The sequence below is a fragment of the Ranitomeya variabilis genome, chromosome 8, assembly GCF_051348905.1.
Source record: "Ranitomeya variabilis isolate aRanVar5 chromosome 8, aRanVar5.hap1, whole genome shotgun sequence".
NCBI classification, from domain to species: domain Eukaryota; kingdom Metazoa; phylum Chordata; class Amphibia; order Anura; family Dendrobatidae; genus Ranitomeya; species Ranitomeya variabilis.
In genome coordinates, this window is record NC_135239.1 from 105493102 (window position 1) to 105517994 (window position 24893).

Consider the following 24893-nt stretch of genomic DNA (forward strand, 5'->3'; position numbering starts at 1 on the left):
CTCCTGAGTACACCGATACCTCATATGTGGGGGTAAACCACTGTTTGGGAGCACGGCAGGGCTCGGAAGGGAAGGAGCGTCATTTGACTTTTTGAATGAAAAATTTGCTCCAATCGTTAGTGGACACCATGTCGCGTTTGGAGAGCCCCTGTGTGCCTAAACATTGGAGCTCCCCCACAAGTGGCCCCATTTTGGAAACTAGACCTCCCAATGAACTAAACTAGATGTGCGGTGAGCACTTTGAACCCCCAAGTGCTTCACAGAAGTTTATAACGCAGAGCCGTGAAAATAAAATCAGTTTTCTTTCCTCAAAAATTTTTTAGCCCGCAATTTTTTATTTTCACAAGGGTAACAGGAGAAATTAGACCTCAATAGTTGTTGTCCACTTTGTCCTTTGACTTTTTGAACGCAAGCTTGGCTGGAATCAATGGTGGCGCCATGTCGCGTTTGGGACCCCCATATGTGCCTAAACAGTGGAAACCCCTCAATTCTAACTCCAACACTAACCCTAATCCCAACCCTAATCATAACCCTAACCACAACTCTATCCCCAACACACCCCTAGCCCTAATCCCAACACACCGCTAACCCTAATCTTATCCCTAATTCCAACCCCAACCCTAATCCCAACCATAACTAATTCCAACCCTAACCCTAAGGCTATGTTCCCACGTTGCGGATTCGTGTGCGTATTTTTCCGCACCGTTTAAAAAAAAAAAAAAAACGCAGGTAAAACGTACTGTGTTTTACTTGCGGATTTACCGCGGATTTCCTGGGGTTTTTTATGGATTTCACATGCGGTTTTACACCTGCGGATTCCTATTGAGGAACAAGTGTAAAACGCTGTGGAATCCGCACAAAGAATTGACATGCTGCGGAAAAGACAACTCAGCATTTACGCACGGTATTTTCTGCACCATGAGCAGATTTGCTTTTCCATAGGTTTACATGGTACTGCACACCGCACGGAAAACTGCTGCGAATCCACATCCAAATCCGCACCGTGTGCACATACCCTAGTTCCAACCCTAACCCTAATTCTATCCCTAATTCTAACCCTAACCCTAGTTCTAACCCTAATTGCAACCGTAACCCTAATTCTAACCCTAATTGCAACCCTAACCCTAATTCTCACCCTAACTCTAACCCTAGTTCTAACCCTAATTCTAACCCTAACCCTAATTCTAACCCTAATTCTAACCCTAACCCTAGTTCTAACCCTAACCCTAGTTCTAACCCTAACCCTAGTTCTAACCCTAATTCTAACCCTAACCCTAGATATAACACTAATTCTAACCCTAACCCTAGTTCTAACCCTAACCCTAATTCTAACCCTAACCCTAGTTCTAACCCTAACTCTAATCCTAATTCTAACCCTAGATCTAACCCTAGCCCTAATTCTAACCCTAACCCTAGTTCTAACCCTAACTCTAATCCTAATTCTAACCCTAACCCTAGTTCTAACCCTAACCCTAGTTCTAACCCTAATTGCAACCGTAACCCTAATTCTAACCCTAATTGCAACCCTAACCCTAATTCTAACCCTAACTCTAACCCTAGTTCTAACCCTAATTCTAACCCTAACCCTAATTCTAACCCTAACCCTAGTTCTAACCCTAACCCTAGTTCTAACCCTAACCCTAGATATAACACTAATTCTAACCCTAACCCTAGTTCTAACCCTAACCCTAATTCTAACCCTAACCCTAGTTCTAACCCTAACTCTAATCCTAATTCTAACCCTAGATCTAACCCTAGCCCTAATTCTAACCCTAACCCTAGTTCTAACCCTAACTCTAATCCTAATTCTAACCCTAACCCTAGTTCTAACCCTAACCCTAGTTCTAACCCTAACCCTAGTTCTAACCCTAACCCTAGTTCTAACCCTAACCCTAGTTCTAACCCTAATTCTAACCCTAACCCTAATTCTAACCCCAATTCTAACCCTAACCCTAGTTCTAACCCTAATTGCAACCCTAACCCTAATTGCAACCCTAACCCGAGCCCTAACCCTAGTTCTAGCCCTAACCCTAGCCCTAGTGGGGAGGGGGGGGCTATTTACTATTTTTTTATTTTGATCACGGTGATAGGACAGGACCGGGGGGCGGAGCGGAGAGAAGGGCAGTGGGGACAGACCGGAGGGGTAAGAAACGCTGACAACGGTGTCAGATCGCCGCTGTCAGTGTGTGTGTGTGTGTGTGTGTGTGTGTGTGTGTGTGTGTGTGTGTGTGTGTGTGTGTGTGTGTGTGTGTGTGTGTGTGTGTGTGTGTGGCAGGGCAGATCGGGGTCTTCAGCCATGGCCAATGCTATTGCAGCTATTGTGACCTCGTCTCCCGGCACTTACCTACACGCAACCTCCGATCCTCACAAGACCTCCTTCTCTACTCCCCTCTTATCTCCTCTTCCCACAATCGTATACAAGACTTCTCTTGCGTATCACCCCTACTCTGCAACCCTCTACCACAACACATCAGACTCTCGCCTACCATCGAAACCTTCAAAAAGAGCCTGAAGACCCACCTCTTCCGACAAGCCTATAACCTGCAGTAACCACCGATCGACCAAACCGCTGCATGACCAGCTCTACCCTCGCCTACTGTATCCTCACCCATCCCTTGTAGATTGTGAGCCTTCGCAGGCAGGGTCCTCTCTCCTCCCGTACCAGTTATGACTTGTATTGTTCAAACATGGCTGGGTTGTATTATTTCATCAATTTTCATTGCTGAAATGTTACAATTGCTCCGATTGGCTTTTGAAAGTGAAACAGCCAATCAGAGCGATCGTAGCCATGGGGGGGGGGGGGGGGCGGCGAAGCCTCCTCCCCGGGCTGAAGTACCACTCCCCCTGTTCCTGTAGGTCGGGTGAAATTGGAGTTAACCCTTTCACCCGGCCTGCAGGAACGCGATCATTCTGTGACACAGGATATGCGTCACAGGTCGGATTGGCACCGACTTTCATGACGCATACGCTGTGTCACAGGTCGGGAAGGGGTTAAATTCACATCCAGTCTGCACCTCCATTATAGCAAGAGTGCATCTTTCTCTGCCTATAAGTATAGGGATATATCATCCTCTTGCTCTGTGGATAACATATCTGAAGTGTCCGTAATTATTTTCCAGTTCTGCTATTAGTTTAACCACTTTGAGACCACCCATTGTACAAAAACGCCGGTTCTGGTTGGGCTCTGTGCAGCGCCAACGTTTATGAGCTGTCGATGGTCTCGCAGCCCCTCAGGACCCCCAGGGTCCTGCAAGCACTGAAACCCGTGCAGAGAGGTAGCTCTGACAGGTGACATCGGTACCTGATTGGATCAGGTCCCAATGATGTTAACCCTTTGATATCTTCTATCTTCAACATTTAAGTGGAAAAAAAAGTAATAATTCATTTACTCAGCCCAATTTTATTCAAGTTTGTGAATCGCCTGAGGGTTAAACATACTCACTACTCCCCTAAATGAATTCCTTGAGAGGTGTAGTTTACAAACTGTGATCACCTGGGTGGTGGGGGGGCTGGGAAGTTTCTGTGGTCAGGGCCACTTCAAACGTGATATGGTATCTGCGACCTATTGCAGCCAAAATAGCGCTCATTCCCTTTCCAGCCCTACCATGCGCCCAAGCAGTTCTTTTTCAACAAATACGGGGTATCTGCATACTTTGGAAAAATTGTGCAACAAATTTTGGCATCTCTTTTCTCCTGTTGCCATTGTGAAAATTTTAAAAAAATGGGAACATTTTTGTTGGGAAAATTTTCACATTTCAAGTTTTTCAGCATTATAAAATTCTGTGAAGCCCCTAAGGGTTCAAAGTGCTCACCACACATCTAGATAAAGTCTTTGAGGGGTCTAGGTGTTTAAAATGGGGTCATTTGTGGGGGGGGGGGGGGGGTTTCCACTGTTTAGGCACCTCAGGGGCTCTCCAAATGTGACATGGCGTTGGCTATTGATTGAAGCCAATTTTGTATTCCAAAAGTCAAATGGCGCTCTTCCCTTCAAAGCTTTGCTGTGCACCCAAACAATAGTTTTCCTCCACATATTTGGTATCTGTGTACTCTGAAGAAAATGCACCATAAAATTTGTTTTTCAATTTCTCCTGTTACCCTTGTGAAAATGAAAAATTTGGTGCTAAATAGAGTTGGGCGGACATCTGGCTGTTCGGGACCGGCCGAACAGTTACAAAAGGTTCGGGTTCGAGTACCATAACAGTACCAGGACCTGAACCCAGACCCCATTCACTTGAATGGGGGGCCTGAACATCCAGTGTTTGCCACGCTGTCATGTGCATAACAGTGCGGCAAACAACACTTCTGGTCGGCAGTGAAATCATCCCCACAGGTCAGAGAGCCGCGGTTCCCACGCTGTCAAAAGACATTGTGAGTGCTCAGCTGTTATCGGAGGTATAAAGTTTACCTCTGGTCACTGGTGTCAGCGGATGGGACTACAGCTCCCATCATCCGACACTTGCTGCCGCTAATAACAGAGGGAGCATGAGCGGCGGATGGGAGTATTCATTAGACGACTCATGAACAACAAATAAATATTAAAAAAAAGAAAATACACCACGGTGTGGATTACCCTATATTTTTGATAACCAGCCATGCAAAATTCACACCTGGGGGCTGCAACCCTCAGCTATCAGCAAGGCTAGTTATCAAGAATAGAGGGGTCCCCACACCATATTTTTTAATTATTTAAATACAAAAATAATAGAAAAAAAAAATGGCGTGAGGTCTCCCCGATTTTTGACAACCAGCCTTTTCTTTTTGAATTCAAGCCGATGAGAAGAGGTGTTTGCAGCGCTGTCATGCACGTGACAAAAACCCGGTGTTCGGGCAGCCAAACCCAAACAGTAACACGGACTTCCTGATGAAGTCTGTGTTCCATGTCCGCGCCCTAACAGTATGTATTTGGTAAGGACGCCAAACTTTACTGTTCGGGTTCGCCCATTTCTACTGCTAAAGTAACATTTTTGGGGAAAAAATTAAAGTGTTTATTTTTTACTTCCACATTTCATTAATGCTTGTGAAGCACTTCTTGAATGTGGTTCTGAGCACCTTGAGGGGTGCAGTTTTTAGAATGGTGTCACTTTTGCATATTATCTGTCATATAGGCCCCTCAAAGTCCCTTCAAATGTGAGGAGATCCCTAAAAAATGGTTTTGTTAATGTTATGGAGAAATGAGGAATTGCTGGTCAACTTTTAACCCTAACTTCACATAAAAAAACACTGTTTGAAAAAATTGTGCTGATGTAAAGTAGACATGTGGGAAATGTTATTTATTAACTATTTTATGTGACATAACTCTGGTTTAAGGGCATAAAGTTTAAAAGTTTCAAAATTGTGACATATTCAAAAGTTTTGCAAAATTTCCGATATTTTCAGAAATAAATGCAAGTCATATCGAACAAATTTTATCACCACCATAAAGTACAATGTCACGAAAAAAAAAAAAAAAAATCTCAGAATCAGTGGGAAAAGTTGAAGCGTTCCAGAGCTAAAACCACATAAAGTGACAGTGGTCAGAATTGTAAAAATTGGCCTGGTCACAAAGGCGAAAACAGGCTCTGGCACAAAAGGGTTAAGTATATGTGCAGACTCTGTGTGCCATTACTATTGTTGCCAGGGAATGTCCCACACTTTCCCCTTGAATAAAAATGTTTTGGTTGGTGAACATACGCCTCTGGGACGCCAACCCCATCCATCATGTCCCTCTGAGATTACTCCCACTGCTGCCTATTCGCTCCCGATGGATTGTCTATATAGTTTCCCTCTTGCATCATGACCTCTTGCTGCAGTTCCTGCGATTTCTCCTGTAATGTAACCCAAAATACTATCATTACCTATATCCAAATCTATGCAGGACAGTGACCTATGTGATGAGGAGTAACATAGGGGATATATACTACACCAGATGTAGTATATATCATCAGGTGTAACTTATCTTCTGTCACGTGCATTGCTGATAGACCCACTATCCCAGGCCGGGCCGGTGCCGACGTAGATATGAGAATACAGCAATTCTTTTCACCGCTTCCTCTAAACCCCTGACGTTCCAATATATTACCTGAATACAACATTTCTCATCAGACATATGTATTCCAGTATACCTCCTGTAGATTACAGAACCATTTATTTTTCTGACATTCCCGGAAGTTTCCTTGGAGTTATTAGATTCTCTAGAATATATTCCCCTTTTACGTAACAATACAAACATAATATAACAAATAACAAAACCTATGCCTCCAAACCAGTGGAGGGCAGGGCTATTAATTAGCCTGAGTTTAGCACCCATAGATTGTTTTTTCTCATTTTGGGTGTATAAAATAAAACCTTTAGGGTATGTGCACACGTCAGGATTTCTAGCAGAAATTTTCCTGACAAAAATCGGACATTTCTAATAGAAATCCGCATGCGTTTTTTTCATGCGTTTTTGATGCGTTATTTGTGCATTTTTTTTTAAATGCATAGAATTGCAGGAAAAACGCGGAAAATCCGCAAAATTAATGAACATGCTGCTTTTGTTACCGCGGTGGGTTTTTTTTCGTGGAAAAAACCGCACCATGTGCACAAAACATGCAGAATGCATTCTAAATGATAGGATGCATAATGTATGCGTTTTTGAGTTTTTATAGCGTTTTTATCGCAAACACGCAAAAAAACCTGAACGTGTGCACATACCCTTAAACTTGTCTCCAGAGCTTACACCCCTCATTCTCGTGACGTACAATCATCAGTCCAGCGTGGACATATGTCATTCATAACCTCTAGGGGAAACAAAGAAATTCCCGGGCGATAAGAGAAGAAAGAAAAATAAAGTAATATATAATGTCACTGGTTTCCTTCAGGAAATGCTCCCTACTCAATTTACAGGGCGCAGAGACCATTCGTTAATGTCCTTCTAAGTCACTGTCTCTTTTGGGTTATCAAACAGCCGCACTTTTCCCGCCACAGCCACTCAGACGTGCCGGATACTACAAGAAATATGGCACCTGTTTCGCACGCAGTCTCCTCTTTACATCCATGAACTGCTCTCTTCTCCTTAGCACTTATGCCGAGAAATAACGATATATGGATACAATTGTACCATTGATGGATAAATCTTCATGGTGTCTAGCTTTGCACAGAATTTTGTCTCTGAAGTGCGACAATGTCATTGTAGTAGGGCAGGATGGTGCACCTTAAAGGGGGTACCCTGTGTGCACGTTGTATGGTAAAAAGCAGGGTCAGGGCTTCCTTGTTGAATTTCTTCAGTAACCAGGATTCAAAGTATACATCTGGATCTTGATCCTCCACGATAAGTAAATTATTTCTTCTGGACCTATTCCCTAGGTCATCCACTTTGTTAAGAATATTGATGTTTTGCTTATTCATTTTAACATCTTTCTGTATACAGAATATAAGGTCTTCTACCACACTGACTTATTTCTCCATGTCCCCCAACCTTTCATTAGACTTGTTCATGTCCTGCTTTATGCATTCATTGTCCTCTTGGAGATCACCCATCGGCTCCCTGAAGCCATGCAAGACAGAGCTGCTGCCATGTATAGCTGTGTAAACATCTCAGTGGGCTCCTTATCTTACTCCTGCCTTGTATTTGTAGCCATATGTAATTGACCCTTCAGGAGGCTCTCAGTTATGTTGCTCCGTGTCTCCTCACATGTCCCCCCATCCTCTTCAGTACCTGTAGGGGCTTGTGTTTGACAGGATGTGTCGGGGAGTCTTTCACTGCTCTTGCAAGCTTCCCCAGCTTGATTGATGCTCTGTCACTGCCCGAGGTTTTGTGTGGAGGTGACATCTTGGAGATGTCACCATCACAATCTCTCTGCTTCTGCCTCCTGCTGCGTGTCATCTCAACTTCTAGCCCATACAGACTGCTCTCCTTTGGCTCTGGGTACCCTGATACAGGTCAGGGACTGTTTCCGAGAAGGTATGCTGGGTCAGTGCTGTTATTTAGACAGGATGCAGAGAGGGAGATCAGCTCCTCATCTGCTTCACATGGCGGTCAGGACACCACCCCAATTGTGTCATATATAGTTGTGTTTCTGTGTTTGTCAACTCATGTCTAGAAAGTTAGTTGTGACACAGCACCATGATTATGTGTAAGTAACACTTTAGGTAGACCCTCTGTCTGACATGTAGCCTTACCTTGTAGAGGTTACAGAGTTTAACATTTGCTTTGAGTTCATTATGAAACTTTTCTTCTACACTGGCTTGCTTGTCCTTTGCCTGTAAAAGCAAAAAAAAGTTTTATTAACATCATTGAAAAAAAAAAAAATTCTTAACTTGGTTTTCTGTAATGTTTGTCTTTCTCAACTATTTAACAAACCAAAAGAAAATCAAATACAATTGACATACTCAATATATTGTCAGGAATCAGAGCGGGGCTGTAACAAATCTACACTGTGGAGGTTATAAGAAATTCTGCTTGCCTCTTTTAGTTTATTCATTAGATCTTCAGCTTGTTTTTGGAGATTTTCATTGCTTGTTTTCAGACTTTTAACCTGTCCTTCCAGTCGAATAACCTTCGAAAGATCAAAAAATTAAAAAAAATTAAGGCGCTTCCGAACACTAGGTAATGATTGTCAATTAACAGTAGTAGGGGTAAAGCAAGATCCATCCTAAGCAAAATATCAAAGTTACCTCATCTTTTTTATTCTCCAGAGTTCCTTTAAGTTCTAAGATTTCATTGCCTTTCTGTCTTTGAACAGATAAAAGTTCGTCAGTTTTCGATCGCAGTTCATTGTTCAGCCAGTTGTTTTGGGTTTGCAGAAGTTCCTTTTCTTGTTCCAAGCGCTTCTCCCGATACTTGTGAGGAGGGGGGTAAAATGGAAGAGAAATCAGGCAAAAGAAAAAACACCCAAGGTTCTTAGAGCTAGCCTGTCCTACTGAAGTTAAAGTCATGAACAAACAACATTCTGCAAAAATACATTTCTTATTCTTTGTTATATTTTATGATCGCTATAGAAAAATCTAATGAATGAGCGCAATCCAAGCTAAAACTTAGGAAGCCACTAACGTGTTAACAATCAAAAGGCCCCATCTGTTCTATTACAGGCTGTGTCAGGAAGTATTTACATTCACCAGAATAATTCTGAAGTCACTTTTCTATGAACTGTACATTCTGCTTTTCCTCCATTACACTTGGAAAAAGATTAATAAATTACAATTTTGAAACAAATCACAGAAAATGGGATCAGATGTACATTAAAACCCCCCACCAAGATCGAACACACTGATAAAGTTCTTGGTCAGATGAACATATTTTTGCCCAGTGTACGGTTGTGTTCACAGTGTCAATGTGGGAAAAAGCAACAACAACAAAACAGCAGGATGTATGAATCTGGTGACAATAGCAGTCCAGACTGTGCATGCCAACAACATGCAGCTGCCGGGCTCGTTTGCTGCAATTCATGGACGCGAGTGGCTCCAGTTGTAGTACGGCCCTCTGAATGTGTCTAAAAGCGCAGATGAACAATCAAATCAATGCTACCTGATGGAGAAAACAGAGGAGGCAGAAAATGCTCATGGTGGAAAGCCACCTGAAAGTGTATCCTACATGAGGGCAGCGGCTGCTTGTCATTCTATGGCTTCTATAGGGTAACTAAACATGCGGACTGACAGATCATTAGTGCCACTGGAAGGGATAGCGCCCAGCTATCTACTTGTACATGTCCTGGCACAGTCAGCACTGTGTGGGGAATAGCAGCGTGTACCGAGACTAGCAGTAACAGTATCTTGCTCTGCTTTATCAGACACACAGGAACACAGAGATACCAGTCACATTTACCTTGATGGAGACCTCCGAGGACTGTAACTCGTCCAATTTTAGCTGGAGCTCTATCTTTGCAGCACTAGAGTCTTTCAGTTTTTCATTAAGACGTTTTATATCATCTGACAAAAATGAACAAGAGAAGCGAGGCAAACAAAGGGACTGGTGAGAAAATAAGTCATCATTTATCATATATACTGTATTAGAAGCAACATGCAAACATCTCAGCGCCCTAGACTGCCCTACTTATAGGGGGCGTCACGGCACATGAGCTGCCACTAAGACGTTATACATGCAGGGCTCCCATCAGCATGGGCTACCAAGTCATACAACAAATACCAACGACACCCCCATCAGCCCCTTTATGACCCCAATGAGGGGTCGTCTACTATAACCAGCATGTCATGTAGAGCTGCTTGTACCATCACGTGATTGCATTGGAGGTGCCTCCCTCACAAACTGATATGTATACAATATCTCTCCAGCTAACACAATGCAAGACACCATTCCCCAAGGGTCCTTCATGCCCACTTCTGTGTCGGCTGACCCCATTGTTTGCCTCCTACAAACACTGATGGGAGTATTTCGATAAAGTACTTGCTTCACTTACGGTAAGTGTAGCTCAAAGTTTTTACCTTACTGATATATTTCAGTCATCATATTATACAGCACTGTGTACTTACAATACCTCATTTTCATCTTTCTACCCAGTTAATTGTTCTCTTTTCCATTAGATCTATGCAGAAACAGGAGGTCTCTTGTCCCTGCAATTATCATCCCCGTTTACCTCCTGACGCAGGGGCTCCCTGTCCCCCCGACTTGATCAGTGAGGAATCGTACAGGGAAGATTGTCCTCTTGTTTCTACATAGAGCTTACAAGGATTCAGCTAGTCAGTTTTTAACGACATGTTGTCACAGACCTAATGGAAAAGAGAATAATTAACTTGGTAGAATGGAAAAATTAGCAATTGCAAGTCCACAGTGCTATATAACATGATGACTGCAATAGATGAAGACATTTTGTTTCTTTAATTCGGTATTGCCTGCTGCTGGTGTCAGCAGCTATAACCCAAGGTCCTGTGATCCAATGGCATGGATAGGAAATGAAAAAGCCAAGTATTATTAAAGGGATAGTCCTATTTTACAAATTTGTATTATAAGCTACAACTTTGACACCTGTTGAGGCCTTATGGAAGGAATGCCAAAAACTTGAGAATGAAGAGGACATAGCATTGCTTTAGCACTATGCATGGCTCTTATATGACCAGCTGAAAGGTAAAGGTCCTATGGATGCCACCAGTGGTAAATCGGACAACGTTGGGTAAAGGGGAGGTCCGAAAACAAAGCTAAAATCTAATAGTCTAAACACTTCATAATATGTTAATTAAAAATTCCCCATTTTCCTATTTTTTTTTTTTTTTTTTTTAACTTCCGTTTTGATGGCCTTTTGTTTTATAATACCCAAGGCAGGCTGGGATACGCAAACAGAACATCATTGGGGGCTGAGTCTGCAGTCACTGAGCTGCTAGCCCCACCCTGGAACAAAGAGTGGCATCTATTTCAGGGGCTGAAATAGTCCCCGCTTTACTGACCATGCGACAATTTCTAGGCACTCAGTATAAGCTCCCCGCTGATTGCACAATATTCCTTTAAATGCACAGTAACAGTGCGCTCCCTTGCCATCACTAATGAGAAGTGAGAAGACAGTAAGAGCGCATTCTGGCAGTACGCATTCAAAAAAAAAAACAAGCAGGGAGCAAGAGCAAAGAGCAGCCTCCAAAACAGATGTTACCGAGGACGTACCGCAGTAAGTTTCACACTGTTACCACTTAGATGAAAGATGCTAAACTGGTGCTGACACGTCAATGGAGCGACAAATGCAACTTTCTTGGCACAGTAATGTGTCTTAGAAGGTTATATGTTACGTGGAACGGCTTTATCCGTAGACCCTTGCTTTTGTCATCATTTTCTGCATATGTCCTATAATGTAGACACTTGACCGCGCCAATTTAGCATCTTCTAACGTATAATCACTGTACTGTTAATTGTTGGACCATGTGAAAGTATTCTGTAGAAAGAAGGACACACCAGGAGACCAGGAGACGACAGGCACCTTTTACAGGGTGAGATACTCAAACATGAAACAACAGGTGAACAGCCCCATGTTGGGTACCACTGCTTTGCCTAGCAATCTGTGAGAACGTATATCACAAGGCGCCGTCCTTTCTATGCTTTTATTTCCTATTGATACTGTCATTACTTATATGCACATAGTCATAATGCTTTGATTTTATGCATTTAGAGTGCGGGGAAACATGCCTTCAATCATTTTGTACCAATTTTGACGCTGCAGAAACTTTAAACCTTTTAGAATATGCATAAATCACAGGACAGAGAAAAAAACACAACTCCTCTTAATCATCTTTTGCCCTGTCCCACCCTCGTGGCTCACAGTCGAACACCGTGGTGGATGCGCAGAATACATGACAATAATACGAGGTTATGCTTTCCTTGGATTCCTCACCATTAAGATGTTCCAGCTCTTGGGCTCGGCGCTCATTGGTGCGGACTAGATCTCTCTTTTCAGATTCAGCGGAATCTCTGGCTCTTGTTAACTGACTCTGAAAAGCAGGAACGTGACTAACATTACTAGAAGAGAAGAGTAAATAGCTGCCAAGCTTCACAGTGACACTCAGTACTAGGGCAGCCGCAGACGACGGTATATTCTAAGGCTACTTTCACACTAGCGTCGGTACGGGCCCGTCGCAGTACGTCGGGCCGACGTACCGACGCATGCTGTGAAATAAATGCCCGACGTGGGCAGCGGAAGCAGTCTTACGACGCTTCCGCTGCCCCATTGTAATGTCCGGGGAGGAGGGGGCGGACACGACGCGCAAAAAAACGTTACATGTAACTTTTTTTGTGCCGACGGTCCGCCAAAACAGGACGCATCCGTCGCACAACGGTTGCGATGTGTGGCACTGCGTCGCTAATGCAATTCTATGGAGAAAAAAAAAACATCCTGTGGGCAACTTTGCAGGATGCGTTTTTACTCCAAAACGACGCATTGCGACATGCGTCGAAAGACGCTAGTGTGAAAGCAGCCTTAGACTGAATCGGGCTCATCTTGTACATCACACTGATCCCAGGGTCAGTATAGTTTGATGCCACTCACATGAAGAGAAGATAAGAGGAAAAAAAATCTCCATTCTATCAGTCCGTGAAAATCGGACCGCACTCCAATCTCATCCAAGTGCAGTCTGATGATTTCACGGACTCACTGCCTTGCATGACCGAGTGCGATCTCAATATCAGATCAAACTTGGGCACACCGCGCAGGCGCCGGATTTCATGCGAACACAGCGTGATGGGGGCGGCGCCCGGCGCCCCTGAAGATTTGAGTGACGGCAGTGTGGCGTTTCAAGCAGGGGGGTGAGGACCTGCCTCCCTGGCGAAAGACAGGTATTTTGGAGAAGTTATAAAAAGCTTTATTTTGGGAATACTTGCACCAAAAACTAAAAGAGCCACCTTGTTAGAATGCAGCATTACTGCTGCACAAGGTGGCTCTTTTAGTTTATAACAGCTGGAGGGGGTGACAGTGGCCCTTTAAGGATGAAAATATATTAACATCTAAGGCTGTTGGGAGCGCGCACACATTTTTATCAAAGCTGTAAACACATAATCCCAAATTATAGGACAAAAATAATAGAAAATTCCCTTGGAAGGGTAAGAAAAAAAAAAAAGCTTGAGAAAGGTCCACATCCTGGACTGAATTGTTGCACATGGGCCAATAAGCCACTTTTATTTTTTCTATTGGAGTGCTGCCTTCATTTTTCTGGATAATAGCATGAGGCTTGGTATATACCTGGAAGGATTTTTTGCACCCTTTGTTTTCTTTAGGTGCTGGTGTGTGTGTGTGTGTGTGTGTGTGTGTGTGTGTGTGTGTGTGTGTGTGTGTGTGTGTGTGTGTGTGTGTGTGTGTATATATATACACACACACACACACACACACACACACACACACACACACACATATATACATACACACACACAAATTGGAACAGCATCCAGTACTACCTCAATAACGTGCAGAGATTTCCCAACCAGCAGCCAGAAGTCCAATAGCCTCCAATTATAGTATCAAAAAAAGAAAAGCAGGACAAAATAATAAAAAAAAGTGGACTTTATTGCCTGAACGGCGTGGCAACATTTCGGATACAAAATCCTTTTTCAAGCAGTGAACACATGAGTGAGACAACCCTTTATACAAAACTCATACATATCCAATTACAAAATTTTGTCCACTTCTTTCTATTATTTTGTGCTGCTTTTCTTTTATATATATATATATATATATATATATATATATATATATATATATATATATATATATATATATATATATATATATATATATATATATATAGTTACATAGTTATTAAGGTTGATTGAAGACTTTAAGTCCATCTAGTTCAACCCATAGCCTAACCTAACATGCCCTAACATGTTGATCCAGGGGAAGGCAAAAAAAAACCCATGTGGTAAGAGTAAGCTCCACCATGGGGAAAAAAATTCCTTCCCGGCTCCACATACGGCAATCAGACTACTTCCCTGGATCAACGCCTTATCAAGGAATCTAATATATATACCCTGTAATATTATACTTTTCCAGAAAGGTATCCAGTCCCCTCTTAAATTGAAGCAATGAGTCACTCATTACAACATCATACGGCAGAGAGTTCCATAGTCTCACTGCTCTTACAGTAAAGAATCCGCGTCTGTTATTATGCTTAACCCTTCTTTCCTCCAGACGTAGAGGATGCCCCCTTGTCCCTGTCACCGGTCTATGATTAAAAAGATCATCAGAAAGGTCTTTGTACTGTCCCCTTGGACATCTTGGTATGGCAGACCCCCCAGTCCTCTAATAACCTTGGTCGCTCTTCTCTGCACCCGCTCTAGTTCAGCTATGTGTTTCTTATACACCGGAGACCAGAACTGTGCACAGTATTCTAAGTGTAGTCGCACTAGTGACTTGTATAGAGGTAAAATTATGTTCTCCTCATGAGCATCTATGCCTCTTTTAATGCATCCCATTATTTTATTTGCCTTTGTAGCAGCTGCCTGACACTGGCCACTGAATATGAGTTTGTCATCCACCCATACACCCAGGTCTTTTTCATTGACGGTTTTGCCCAGAGTTTTAGAATTAAGCACATAGTTATACATCTTATTACTTCTACCCAAGGGCATGACCTTACATTTATCCCCATTAAAGCTCATTTGCCATTTATCAGCCCAAGCTTCTAGTTTTCATAAATCATCCTGTAATATAAAATTGTCGTCCTCTGTATTGATTACCCTGCAGAGTTTAGTGTCATCTGCAAATATTGAAATTCTACTCTGAATGCCCCCTACAAGGTCATTAATAAATATGTTAAAAAGAAGAGGGCCCAATACTGACCCCTGTGGTACCCCCACTACTAACCGCGACCCAGTCCGAGTGCGCTCCATTAATAACCACCCTTTGTTTCCTATCCCTGAGCCAGCTCTCAACCCACTTGCACATATTTTCCCCTATCCCCATTATTCTCATTTTATGTATCAACCTTTTGTGTGGCACCGTATCAAAAGCTTTTGAAAAGTCCATATACACTACATCCACTGGGCTCCCTTGGTCCAGTCCGGAACTTACCTCTTCATAGAAGCTGATCAAATTAGTCTGACATGAACGGTCCCTAGTAAACCCGTGCTGATACTGGGTCATGAGGTTATTCCTCATCAGATACTCCAGTATAGCATCTCTTAGAATGCCCTCCAGGATTTTACCCACAGTAGAGGTTAAGCTTACTGGCCTATAATTTCCGAGTTCAGTTTTTGTCCCCTTTTTGAATATTGGCACCACATTTGCTATACGCCAGTCCTGTGGTACAGACACTGTTATTATGGACTCTTTAAAGATTAAAAATAATGGTCTATCAATGACTGTACTTAATTCCTGCAGTACTCGGGGGTGTATCCCATCCGGGCCCGGAGATTTGTCAATTTTTGTGATTTTTAGACGCCGCCGTACTTCCTGCTGGGTTACGCAGGTAACATTTAATTGGGAATTTTTATCACTAGTCATATTGGCTGCCATGGGATTTTCTTTTGTAAATACTGATGAAAAAAAGTCATTTAGCATATTGGCTTTTTCCTCATCCTCATCCACCATTTCACCCAGACTATTTTTAAGGGGGCCAACACTATCATTTTTTAGTTTCTTACTATTTATGTAGTTAAAGAATATTTTGGGGTTATTTTTGCTCTCTCTGGCAATGAGTCTCTCTGTCTCAATCTTTGCTGCCTTGATTTGCTTTTTACAGAATTTATTTAATTTTTTGTATTTATGTAATGCCTCATCACTACCTACTTCCTTTAATTCTCTAAATGCTTTCTTTTTGTCACTTATTGCGCCCCTTACAGCTCTATTTAGCCATATTGGTTTCCTCCTATTTCTAGTATATTTATTCCCATATGGTATATACTGTGCACAGGTCCTATCCAGGATGCTAATAAACGTCTCCCATTTTCTTTGTGTATATATACATACATACACATATATACATACATACACATTATTGTATGTGAAAACATTGTGTGTTTAGCACCTAAGGGCACCATCAAGTTTCCCCCAATATAAACCATGGCACCACCTTTTAATCCCTCTTTAATAGGGTGCTTGACGCATGTGTATGACGTAAGCGATGTCAATCAAGGCGGAGGAGGCAGCCCCCATTGAGCCGCCTGCACACAGTACACAACAATAAGAGTCACTTTTGGAGATACTGAGGGCGACACAGTTCATGTCGAGGGGTTAAAGAAATACTATTAAGAGGGCCAAAAGGTGGTAGACATTGCTTACATAGGGAAAATCTGGTATTCGGTTCCCCCTTTCATGGCAACAATCCAATCCCACCAGAACTCTGCAGACAAAGAACTAAATGTTACCAGTGTGCAGAGATCAGCACAGCTGAGAATTGGCCATTTGCTGTACATTTTGTCTGACAATCACCATATGCTACAGTTTATTTAAATAAACATTAATAACCAAACCTGTAAAGCCACAAGACGGCTATTGGACGTCTCAAGATCTTTAACTTTATCATTCAATTCTTTTTGTTCTTCACCTTAAATAAACAGTGAAACATGTAAACGTCTTCATAAATGCTATCATAAAGGAAAACATACAATAAACTGGTTACATATAATAATAACCTGTGTTCTAACATGTTGTGGAGAATTGGAGCACATTAGTAACATTATTAAACTTTAATTAACAGAGATGTAAACCCTGGAAAGTCTTTTTCGCCAGCTTCCACAATACATGTGGCCTCCTGGGGATGTTGATGGATCAGTTTTGAAAGCTGCTCGCTTTGTATTTTAAGCAAAGCATAATCAATTTGCAAAAGTGAAGGAACGAAAAGATGAAAGGTTACGAGGAAGTTCCACAGTCAGCTAACAGGCGCGCACCCTCACATACTCCGCAGCTAACAGTCACTCCAATAAGTGGTGCCTGTGCAGATTAAGGACAGGCACAGGGACAGGGGCCAAGCGGATCACAAGTCTACCAGGAAAATCATAGAAAATAGAAAGCACTGCACAAAGACGTGCAAGCAAGTTCCCCAGGTACCTACCTTTCTTACTGAGTTGTTCTCTCAGACTCTGACACTCTTGTGATTCAGATACAAGACGTTCTTGACTTTGAGCTAGCCGCTTCTCGATTTCAAAGTACTGCTGGTCTATGAGGAAAATAAGAAGAGTAAGTGACTGTTCAGAATCGTCCAGGGTGCGACAGATCCCCTTAATGATCTATTACTATGGGCATACAGGTAATAGGATGGTTAAACCAGTCTTACCTGTATGCCTCATAGCTGCAGTGTAGATGTTGAGGAATTCATTTATACTGTTTTATGTTAATGTTTCTTCCAGGCTCTGGGGCATGTGGTGCCTGGAAGAAATCACTGCCTCCTGTCTTCATTATAATGGCACCCCCTCCCACCAGCGGCACACTGCCCTTCCCAGCAATGTCATCCAGCGCATGCGCTATGCACGCACTCTTACGCAAACCTGACCGTCCTCCTATGCGCAGTGTCTGCATTAATCTCCTGCGCACATGCCGGCAAGTCTCTGCTACTGCACAGTGACTCACCTCGCCTGCTGAGATCAAGACACCAACTCCATAGACCCCAAATCCAGTGAAGGGCCACTTAATGGACTGATCTGCTGCAGTTTTAATAAAATCCGTTTCCTCTGCTGTAGATGTAGCAGTGTAATGAATGCCGAGGGGTGTATAGCCAGACCCACAACACTGATTGTCAGCTTTACTTGCATTGTCAGCAAGCTACCAAATTGGGGGTGGGGGTTTTCTCCGGTTTCATCCCCCACTCCAAAGACATACTGATAGGGAATCTAGATTCTAAGCCCCACCGGGGACAGTGATAATAATGTATGTAAAGTGCTGCAGAATAAGATAGCGCTATATAAGCAATGCATAAATAAATTTTACAAAAATGGAAAAAAGAATTGCCAAAACTTGTTACTTACCGTATTTTCCGGCGTATAAGACGACTTTTTAACCCCTCAAAATCTTCTTAAAAGTCGGGGGTCGTCTTATACGCCGGGTACAGACAAATGTGCATATGGTTTGGGAGTGGTCCCGATGACGAAGGGACGGGGCGACTCACAGGAAAGTGTGAGTGGAGTAGCAGCCCCCTATTACCTCATTGCGGCAGCGTGGGGGTCTCTGTGCTGGGGAGCGGCGGCTCCTCATTGTAGCAGCATAGCGTTTCTGTGCTGGGAGCGGCAGCTTCTCTTCGTGCCGTGGGTGCTGTGGGGTGGTGCATCTTCTTGCAGCGTCGGGGCTCCTCCGGCATCTCCTCAAGGCCCGGAGGCACCAGCAGCTCCATTGATGTGATGCGGTGGCCTCCGGGAAAATGGCCGCTGGGGGCGGCGCATGCTCAGATTCAGATCTCGTCCCGAGATCCTTGTCAGTCCTGGCTTTGCCAACACAGATGCCGTCCCAGGCTCTGTAGGTATAAGGTCTCTCCAGGTGCTTCCAGGAAGTCTCCACTCACAGGAGCTTCCAACACAGACATGACCTCTTCCAGGACCTACAGTACAGACTATTCAGGTCCAAACACTCTCAACCATGTGACCCACCCCCTGGTCACATAATGAAGCTGTAACCACCCCCACAGGCGGGAGGTGTGTGTGTGTGGCTAGTTCGACACACCCAGCTCTTCAAACTAGCCCAGTAAGCATCCCTCTATAAACTATACAAATACTTGTGGGACTACAGGTCCCAGAACATCAATACTGCAAGCTTACCGCGCAGACTTCCTCTGCGACACATTCCGGCCATTGTCTCATCACCACAGTTATACCCACGACTACCATGCATTCTTATGGCCTCAGTATCCCTCTGTGCATATTCTGAAGAGACGATGCAGCGCCCCCTACCTGTAACAGGGGTCACTGCACCACATACACTCTCCCTCTGTTCAAACTTGCGTGGTTGAACACATGCCATAAGCCAGGGTACTCATGTCACCTTGCCCTACAAGTCAAGAGAACTGTCTCAGTCGGTTTTGGACATCATTCAGTATCACACCTTTGATAGGCCTCCCCCGCCCCCAGCGGTCCGTACGTAGGCCTTGAGCTTTGGCCCTCAAGTCACAGTCCATCTGCGTCACCAGACCCTTTTTAGTCTCCACACTTTTACCGCAAGCCCCGTCACCCGACTTATCTCTCCACAGCTGGCTTCCCCAGTTGGTACGGTCATAAGACCGACTTACAGTCGAGCCGACTGTCTGGTCTGAGTCTGACCCATCTAGTACATCACAGGAGATACTGTCCAGATCGCTCAGTCTCAGGCCGGCGTCACACTCAGCGTATGTAAATACGGTCCGTTTTTTACGCCCGTAATACGCAGAAAAGTCCCCAAAATAGTGATCCGTATGTCATCCGTAGGCAGGGTGTGTCAGCGTATTTTGCGCATGGCATCCTCCGTATGTAATCTGTATGGCATCCGTACTGCGATATTTTCTCGCAGGCTTGCAAAACCGACATCTAATGGATTTATGTGCTCAAATTTTCGGCAAAAAATATATACATATAATATAATCTATACATATAATATATATATAATATAATCTATACATATAATATAATCTATACATATAATATATATAATATAATCTATACATATAATATATATAATATAATCTATACATATAATATATATAATATAATCTATACATATAATATATATAATATAATCTATACATATAATATATATAATATAATCTATACATATAATATATATAATATAATCTATACATATAATATAATCTATACATATATATATAATATAATATAATATATAATAAAATGTACATGTATATATATATATATATATATATATATATATATATATATATATATATATATATATATATATATATATATATATATATATATATATATATATATATATATATATATATATATATATATATATATATAACAAAACACTCCGGGATCGCCTTTGCTGGGGTCAAAGGTCACGTGGTTTGTGCATTGAATTCTGAGGCGACAGCAGGTTTCCAAGTTGGCTGACCTTAGGTCAGGTTTATTAAAGTGAAAGCAACATAGGAAAAACAAAACAAAAATAAATCCTAGCCTGTCCGGCACTAACTAAACCAATACGTTGCTATCTAACAACTGGGGGGCTTCTCCCACCCAGCTAACAACACATAGTCCTTGAGCACAGCTCTCACTCACGTTTGTCTCACACAGACAGGCAATCTGTGTGCCCCACGCTGACGATGGAAACCCCCAGCTGGTCATCCTTTATTCCTGCACTTATTTACCCCTCGGTATCCTGAAGATACTGAGCGGCCTAACTCACATAGGACAAGTACCTGGGCGAGATATATCTGCCCCCGACTATCAGACCGACATGACTCTTACATATCCCCCCCCCTTTGCTCAGACCACTCCGGTCGAGCAAGAGCACTCCTGAAACAGTGCACTCGGGACAGGGCATCAGCGTTCCCCATCTGCATCCCGGAGCGGTGCTCCACCGTAAAAGAGTACGCCTGCAGAGCAAGGAACCACCGGGTTACCCGACTATTACGGTCCTTGTGTAGGTGCATCCACTTGAGAGGGGCATGGTCCGTGACCAGCCTAAACTTCCTACCCGCCAGGTAATACTTAAGGGAGTCGAGAGCCCATTTAATGGCTAGGCACTCTTTTTCAACTACGGCATACCTCTGCTCATGTACATTCAGTTTCCGGCTGAGGTAGAGGACCGGGTGTTCCACTCCGTCCCTCACCTGTGAAAGTACAGCTCCGACACCAGTATCAGAGGCATCAGTTTGCACCACAAACTCGCCGCTGAAATCAGGAGCCACTAGTACTGGCTGAGAGCACAACGCCCGTTTCAGGCTGTGGAAGGCCTCTTCAGCAGCCGAGGTCCATTTTACCATGACGGAACCCTTCCCTTTGGTAAGGTCCGTCAAAGGGGTAGCCATGGCTGCAAAATTGGGTATGAACCGGCGATAATAGCCGGCAATCCCCAGGAAAGCTTGTACTGGTTTCTTGTTCACTGGTTGCGGCCAGCCCTGAATTGCCTGTATTTTGTCGATCTGTGGTTTAACCACTCCTCTGCCAATCACGTAGCCCAAGTAGCGGGCTTCTTCAAGTCCGATGTGGCATTTCTTGGGGTTCGCCGTTAAGCCCGCGTCTCGTAGGTCATCAATCACTGCCTGTACCTTCCGGAGGTGAGTTTCCCAGTCCATGCTGTAAATTACGATGTCATCCAGGTAGGCCGAAGCGTACTGCCTGTGGGGCCTCAGGACTCGATCCATCAATCTCTGGAACGTTGCTGGAGCTCCGTGAAGTCCAAACGGCATGTAGACATACTGGAACAGACCTTCTGGTGTAGCAAATGCCGTCTTCTCTCTGGCCGCCTCCGCCAGAGGGATCTGCCAGTACCCCTTTGTTAGATCCAGGGTCGTAATGTATCGGGCTTTACCAAGCCGGTCGATTAACTCATCGACCCGGGGCATAGGGTACGCATCAAATTTAGAAACCGCATTCAGTTTCCTAAAGTCATTACAAAACCGGATGGAGCCATCCGGCTTAGGTACCACCACGATTGGACTGGACCAGGCGCTGTGCGACTCCTCAATGACTCCTAAGTCCACCATTGCCATTACTTCCCGGGAGACTGCTTCACGGCGCGCTTCCGGGATCCGGTAGGGCTTCGCATGAACTGTGACCCCAGGTTCTGTGACAACCTTATGTTTCACCAGCTTAGTCCGGCCAGGTTTTTCCGAGAAAAACTGTCGGTTCTGTAACAAAAACTGCTTAACCTCAGATTTTTGTTGTTCCGAGAGAGTCTCAGCAATCTGCACCTCCGATACAGTAGGTGAGTAAACCGGATGGGGCAGATTCGCCGTTAGGGCAGAGCGGTCTTTCCAGGGCTTTATCAGATTCACATTATAAATCTGTTCTGATTTTCTCTTACCAGGCTGGTACACTTTATAGTTCACTTCACCAACTCTACCTACGATCTCAAAGGGACCCTGCCATTTTGCCAGAAATTTACTATCTACCGTAGGGATCAGGATCAACACCCTATCCCCAGATGCAAATGTACGGACCTTAGCGCCTCTATCATAACTTTGCCTCTGGGCTCCCTGGGCCTGTAGCATATGGTCCTTAACAATGGGCATCACAGCGGCAATACGGTCCTGCATTTGTGTTACATGGTCGATCACCGTTTTAAAGGGAGTGACTTGTCCTTCCCAGGTCTCTTTTGCGACGTCCAACAGTCCACGGGGACGACGGGCGTACAACAGCTCGAAAGGCGAAAAGCCTGTGGAAGACTGGGGAACCTCCCTAATGGCAAACAGCAAGTAGGGTAACAAGTAATCCCAGTTCTTCCCATCTTTGTCTATCGCCTTCCGGAGCATCTGTTTTAAGGTTTTGTTGAACCGCTCAACCAGGCCATCTGTTTGGGGGTGATAGACAGATGTACGCAACGGATCTATTTGTAAGAGTCGGCAGAGCTCCTTCATTACCCTAGACATAAAGGGAGTCCCCTGGTCGGTGAGTATCTGTTTTGGAATTCCCACCCGACTAAACACTTGTACCAGTTCCTTGGCAATCGTCTTAGTAGCTGTGTTACGCAAAGGGATGGCTTCCGGGTAACGAGTGGCATAGTCCACGATGACGAGAATATGTTGGTGCCCACGTGCGGACCGGGGAAGGGGCCCAACCAAATCCATCCCAATCCTCTCAAATGGGACTTCTATGATAGGGAGGGGTACCAAAGGGCTACAGAACCGAGGTTTAGGCGCAGAGATTTGGCACTCTGGACAGGACTCACAATAGTTACGCACATCATTATGTATACCGGGCCACACAAAACAATGTGATATCCTTTCTGTGGTTTTCTGTACCCCTAGATGTCCCCCCATTATATGCCCGTGGGCCAGGTCGAGTACCTTCCGCCGATAAGGTTTTGGTACCACTAACCGTTTTACAGTGTCTTCCCCTTTTTTCTCTACCTGGTAGAGCAAATCATTCTCAAGTACCATGTACGGGTATGCCAGCCTAGTGTCAGGTTCTACGGGTACCCCATCTATCATTTTTACATTCTTCCTAGCCGGAGACAGGGTAGGATCTTTCATTTGCTCGCTGTGGAAGTCATCCGACTGGACTTCCAAATCTGGCAGGCAGGGTGCTGGATGGCTGTCTGCCTCCGCCTCTCGCTGAGTTTCCTCAGTTTCCCCCGCCATAACTGAGAAGGGGAACTGAAAGTTAGATTTAATAACCTCCCCAGCAACGTCTTCCTGTGGGGCCTCCTCTAGGGGCTCGGGACCTCCCGACGGCATGGGAGAAGATTCACGGGCACAGCTACCATGAAGGAGCAACTGATTCTCCCACAACTGCCAGAAATGGGGAAAATCCCTGCCCAGGATTATATCCTGTAACAATGCGGGAACGAGTCCCACTTTGTGTTGCACAGACCCATAGGGAGTGGAAATCCATATGACTGCCGTTAGGTACGAGCAAGTGTCCCCATGCACACACGTTACAGAAAACTTGTCAGACGAACCAGAAGGAAGTGCCACCAGACTGGCTTTCACCAGAGTCACCACACTTCCAGAGTCTAGTAATGCCACAACATTCTTCCCATCAACAGATAATTCACACAGGTGCTTCGCTGTATCATTTTGACCCACATTCACACTCACTAGCCCTGTAACCAAAGACATGCGTTTTTTTACAGTCTGTAACGTCGCACTGCATGGGTTCAGTGGTAACAGGACAGTTCGCAGAAACATGGCCCTTCTCATGGCAGCGGAAACACCTAACAGGCCCCCTACTGAGACCACCGTCCAACACTCTCGGTCTCGGAGTGCGAGCAGTCCCGTGTTCCTCCCCCCACAGTTTTAGGCGATTTTCCTTCACCCGCAGTCCCTGGAACAGTCTTACCGGTTCCACGAGGAGGATGCACGGACCGGGTGCTAGCGGTTTCGTCGGGAAGTCCTTCTGCCACGGAATAACGCTCGACCAACTCCACAAGTTGATCCGCGGTCGTAGGATTTTCTTGGCTTACCCACCTTCTCAGCGCTGGTGGTAGTACCCTCAGGTACTCGTCCAGGACAATCCGCTGGATTATTTCTGGTGTTGTCAGTACCTCGGGTTGCAACCATTTCTTTGTTAAGTAGATCAGGTCGAACATCTGAGACCGCGGCGGTTTATCTGGCTGGTATGTCCACTGGTGTACCCTCTGTGCACGGACAGCTGTCGTTACCCACAGCCGGGCCAGGACCTCAGCCTTCAGCTTCTCAAAGTCCTGAGCGTCTTCCGGGTCCAAGTCATGGTAAGCTTTTTGGGCCTCGCCGGAGAGAAACGGGGCAATCAAATCGGCCCAACGTGTCTTCGGCCACTTCTCCCTTAAGGCCGTCCGCTCAAACGTTGTCAGGTATGCCTCGACGTCATCTTCTGCAGTCAGCTTTTGCCAGTATCGACTCACATGGATCCTTCTGGACTCTGCTTCCGGGTCCACCTCAGG

The 24893-nt window shown here is 44.3% G+C and overlaps 1 protein-coding gene across 4 annotated transcripts in view; it reads right to left on the reverse strand.

Moving 5' to 3' along the window:
* Nucleotides 1-24893, reverse strand: part of TPR (translocated promoter region, nuclear basket protein) — a 196773-nt gene that overhangs the window by 158218 nt on the left and 13662 nt on the right. For all 4 annotated transcript variants that reach the window (XM_077277613.1, XM_077277611.1, XM_077277610.1 and 1 more), the window contains exons 2-8: nucleotides 17437-17541; nucleotides 16856-16929; nucleotides 12288-12384; nucleotides 9782-9885; nucleotides 8635-8799; nucleotides 8424-8516; nucleotides 8140-8220 (exon numbers count right to left, since the gene is read on the reverse strand). In XM_077277613.1, coding sequence (XP_077133728.1) covers nucleotides 8140-8220; nucleotides 8424-8516; nucleotides 8635-8799; nucleotides 9782-9885; nucleotides 12288-12384; nucleotides 16856-16929; nucleotides 17437-17541 — 719 coding nt within the window. The remainder of the gene's footprint in view (nucleotides 1-8139; nucleotides 8221-8423; nucleotides 8517-8634; nucleotides 8800-9781; nucleotides 9886-12287; nucleotides 12385-16855; nucleotides 16930-17436; nucleotides 17542-24893) is intronic.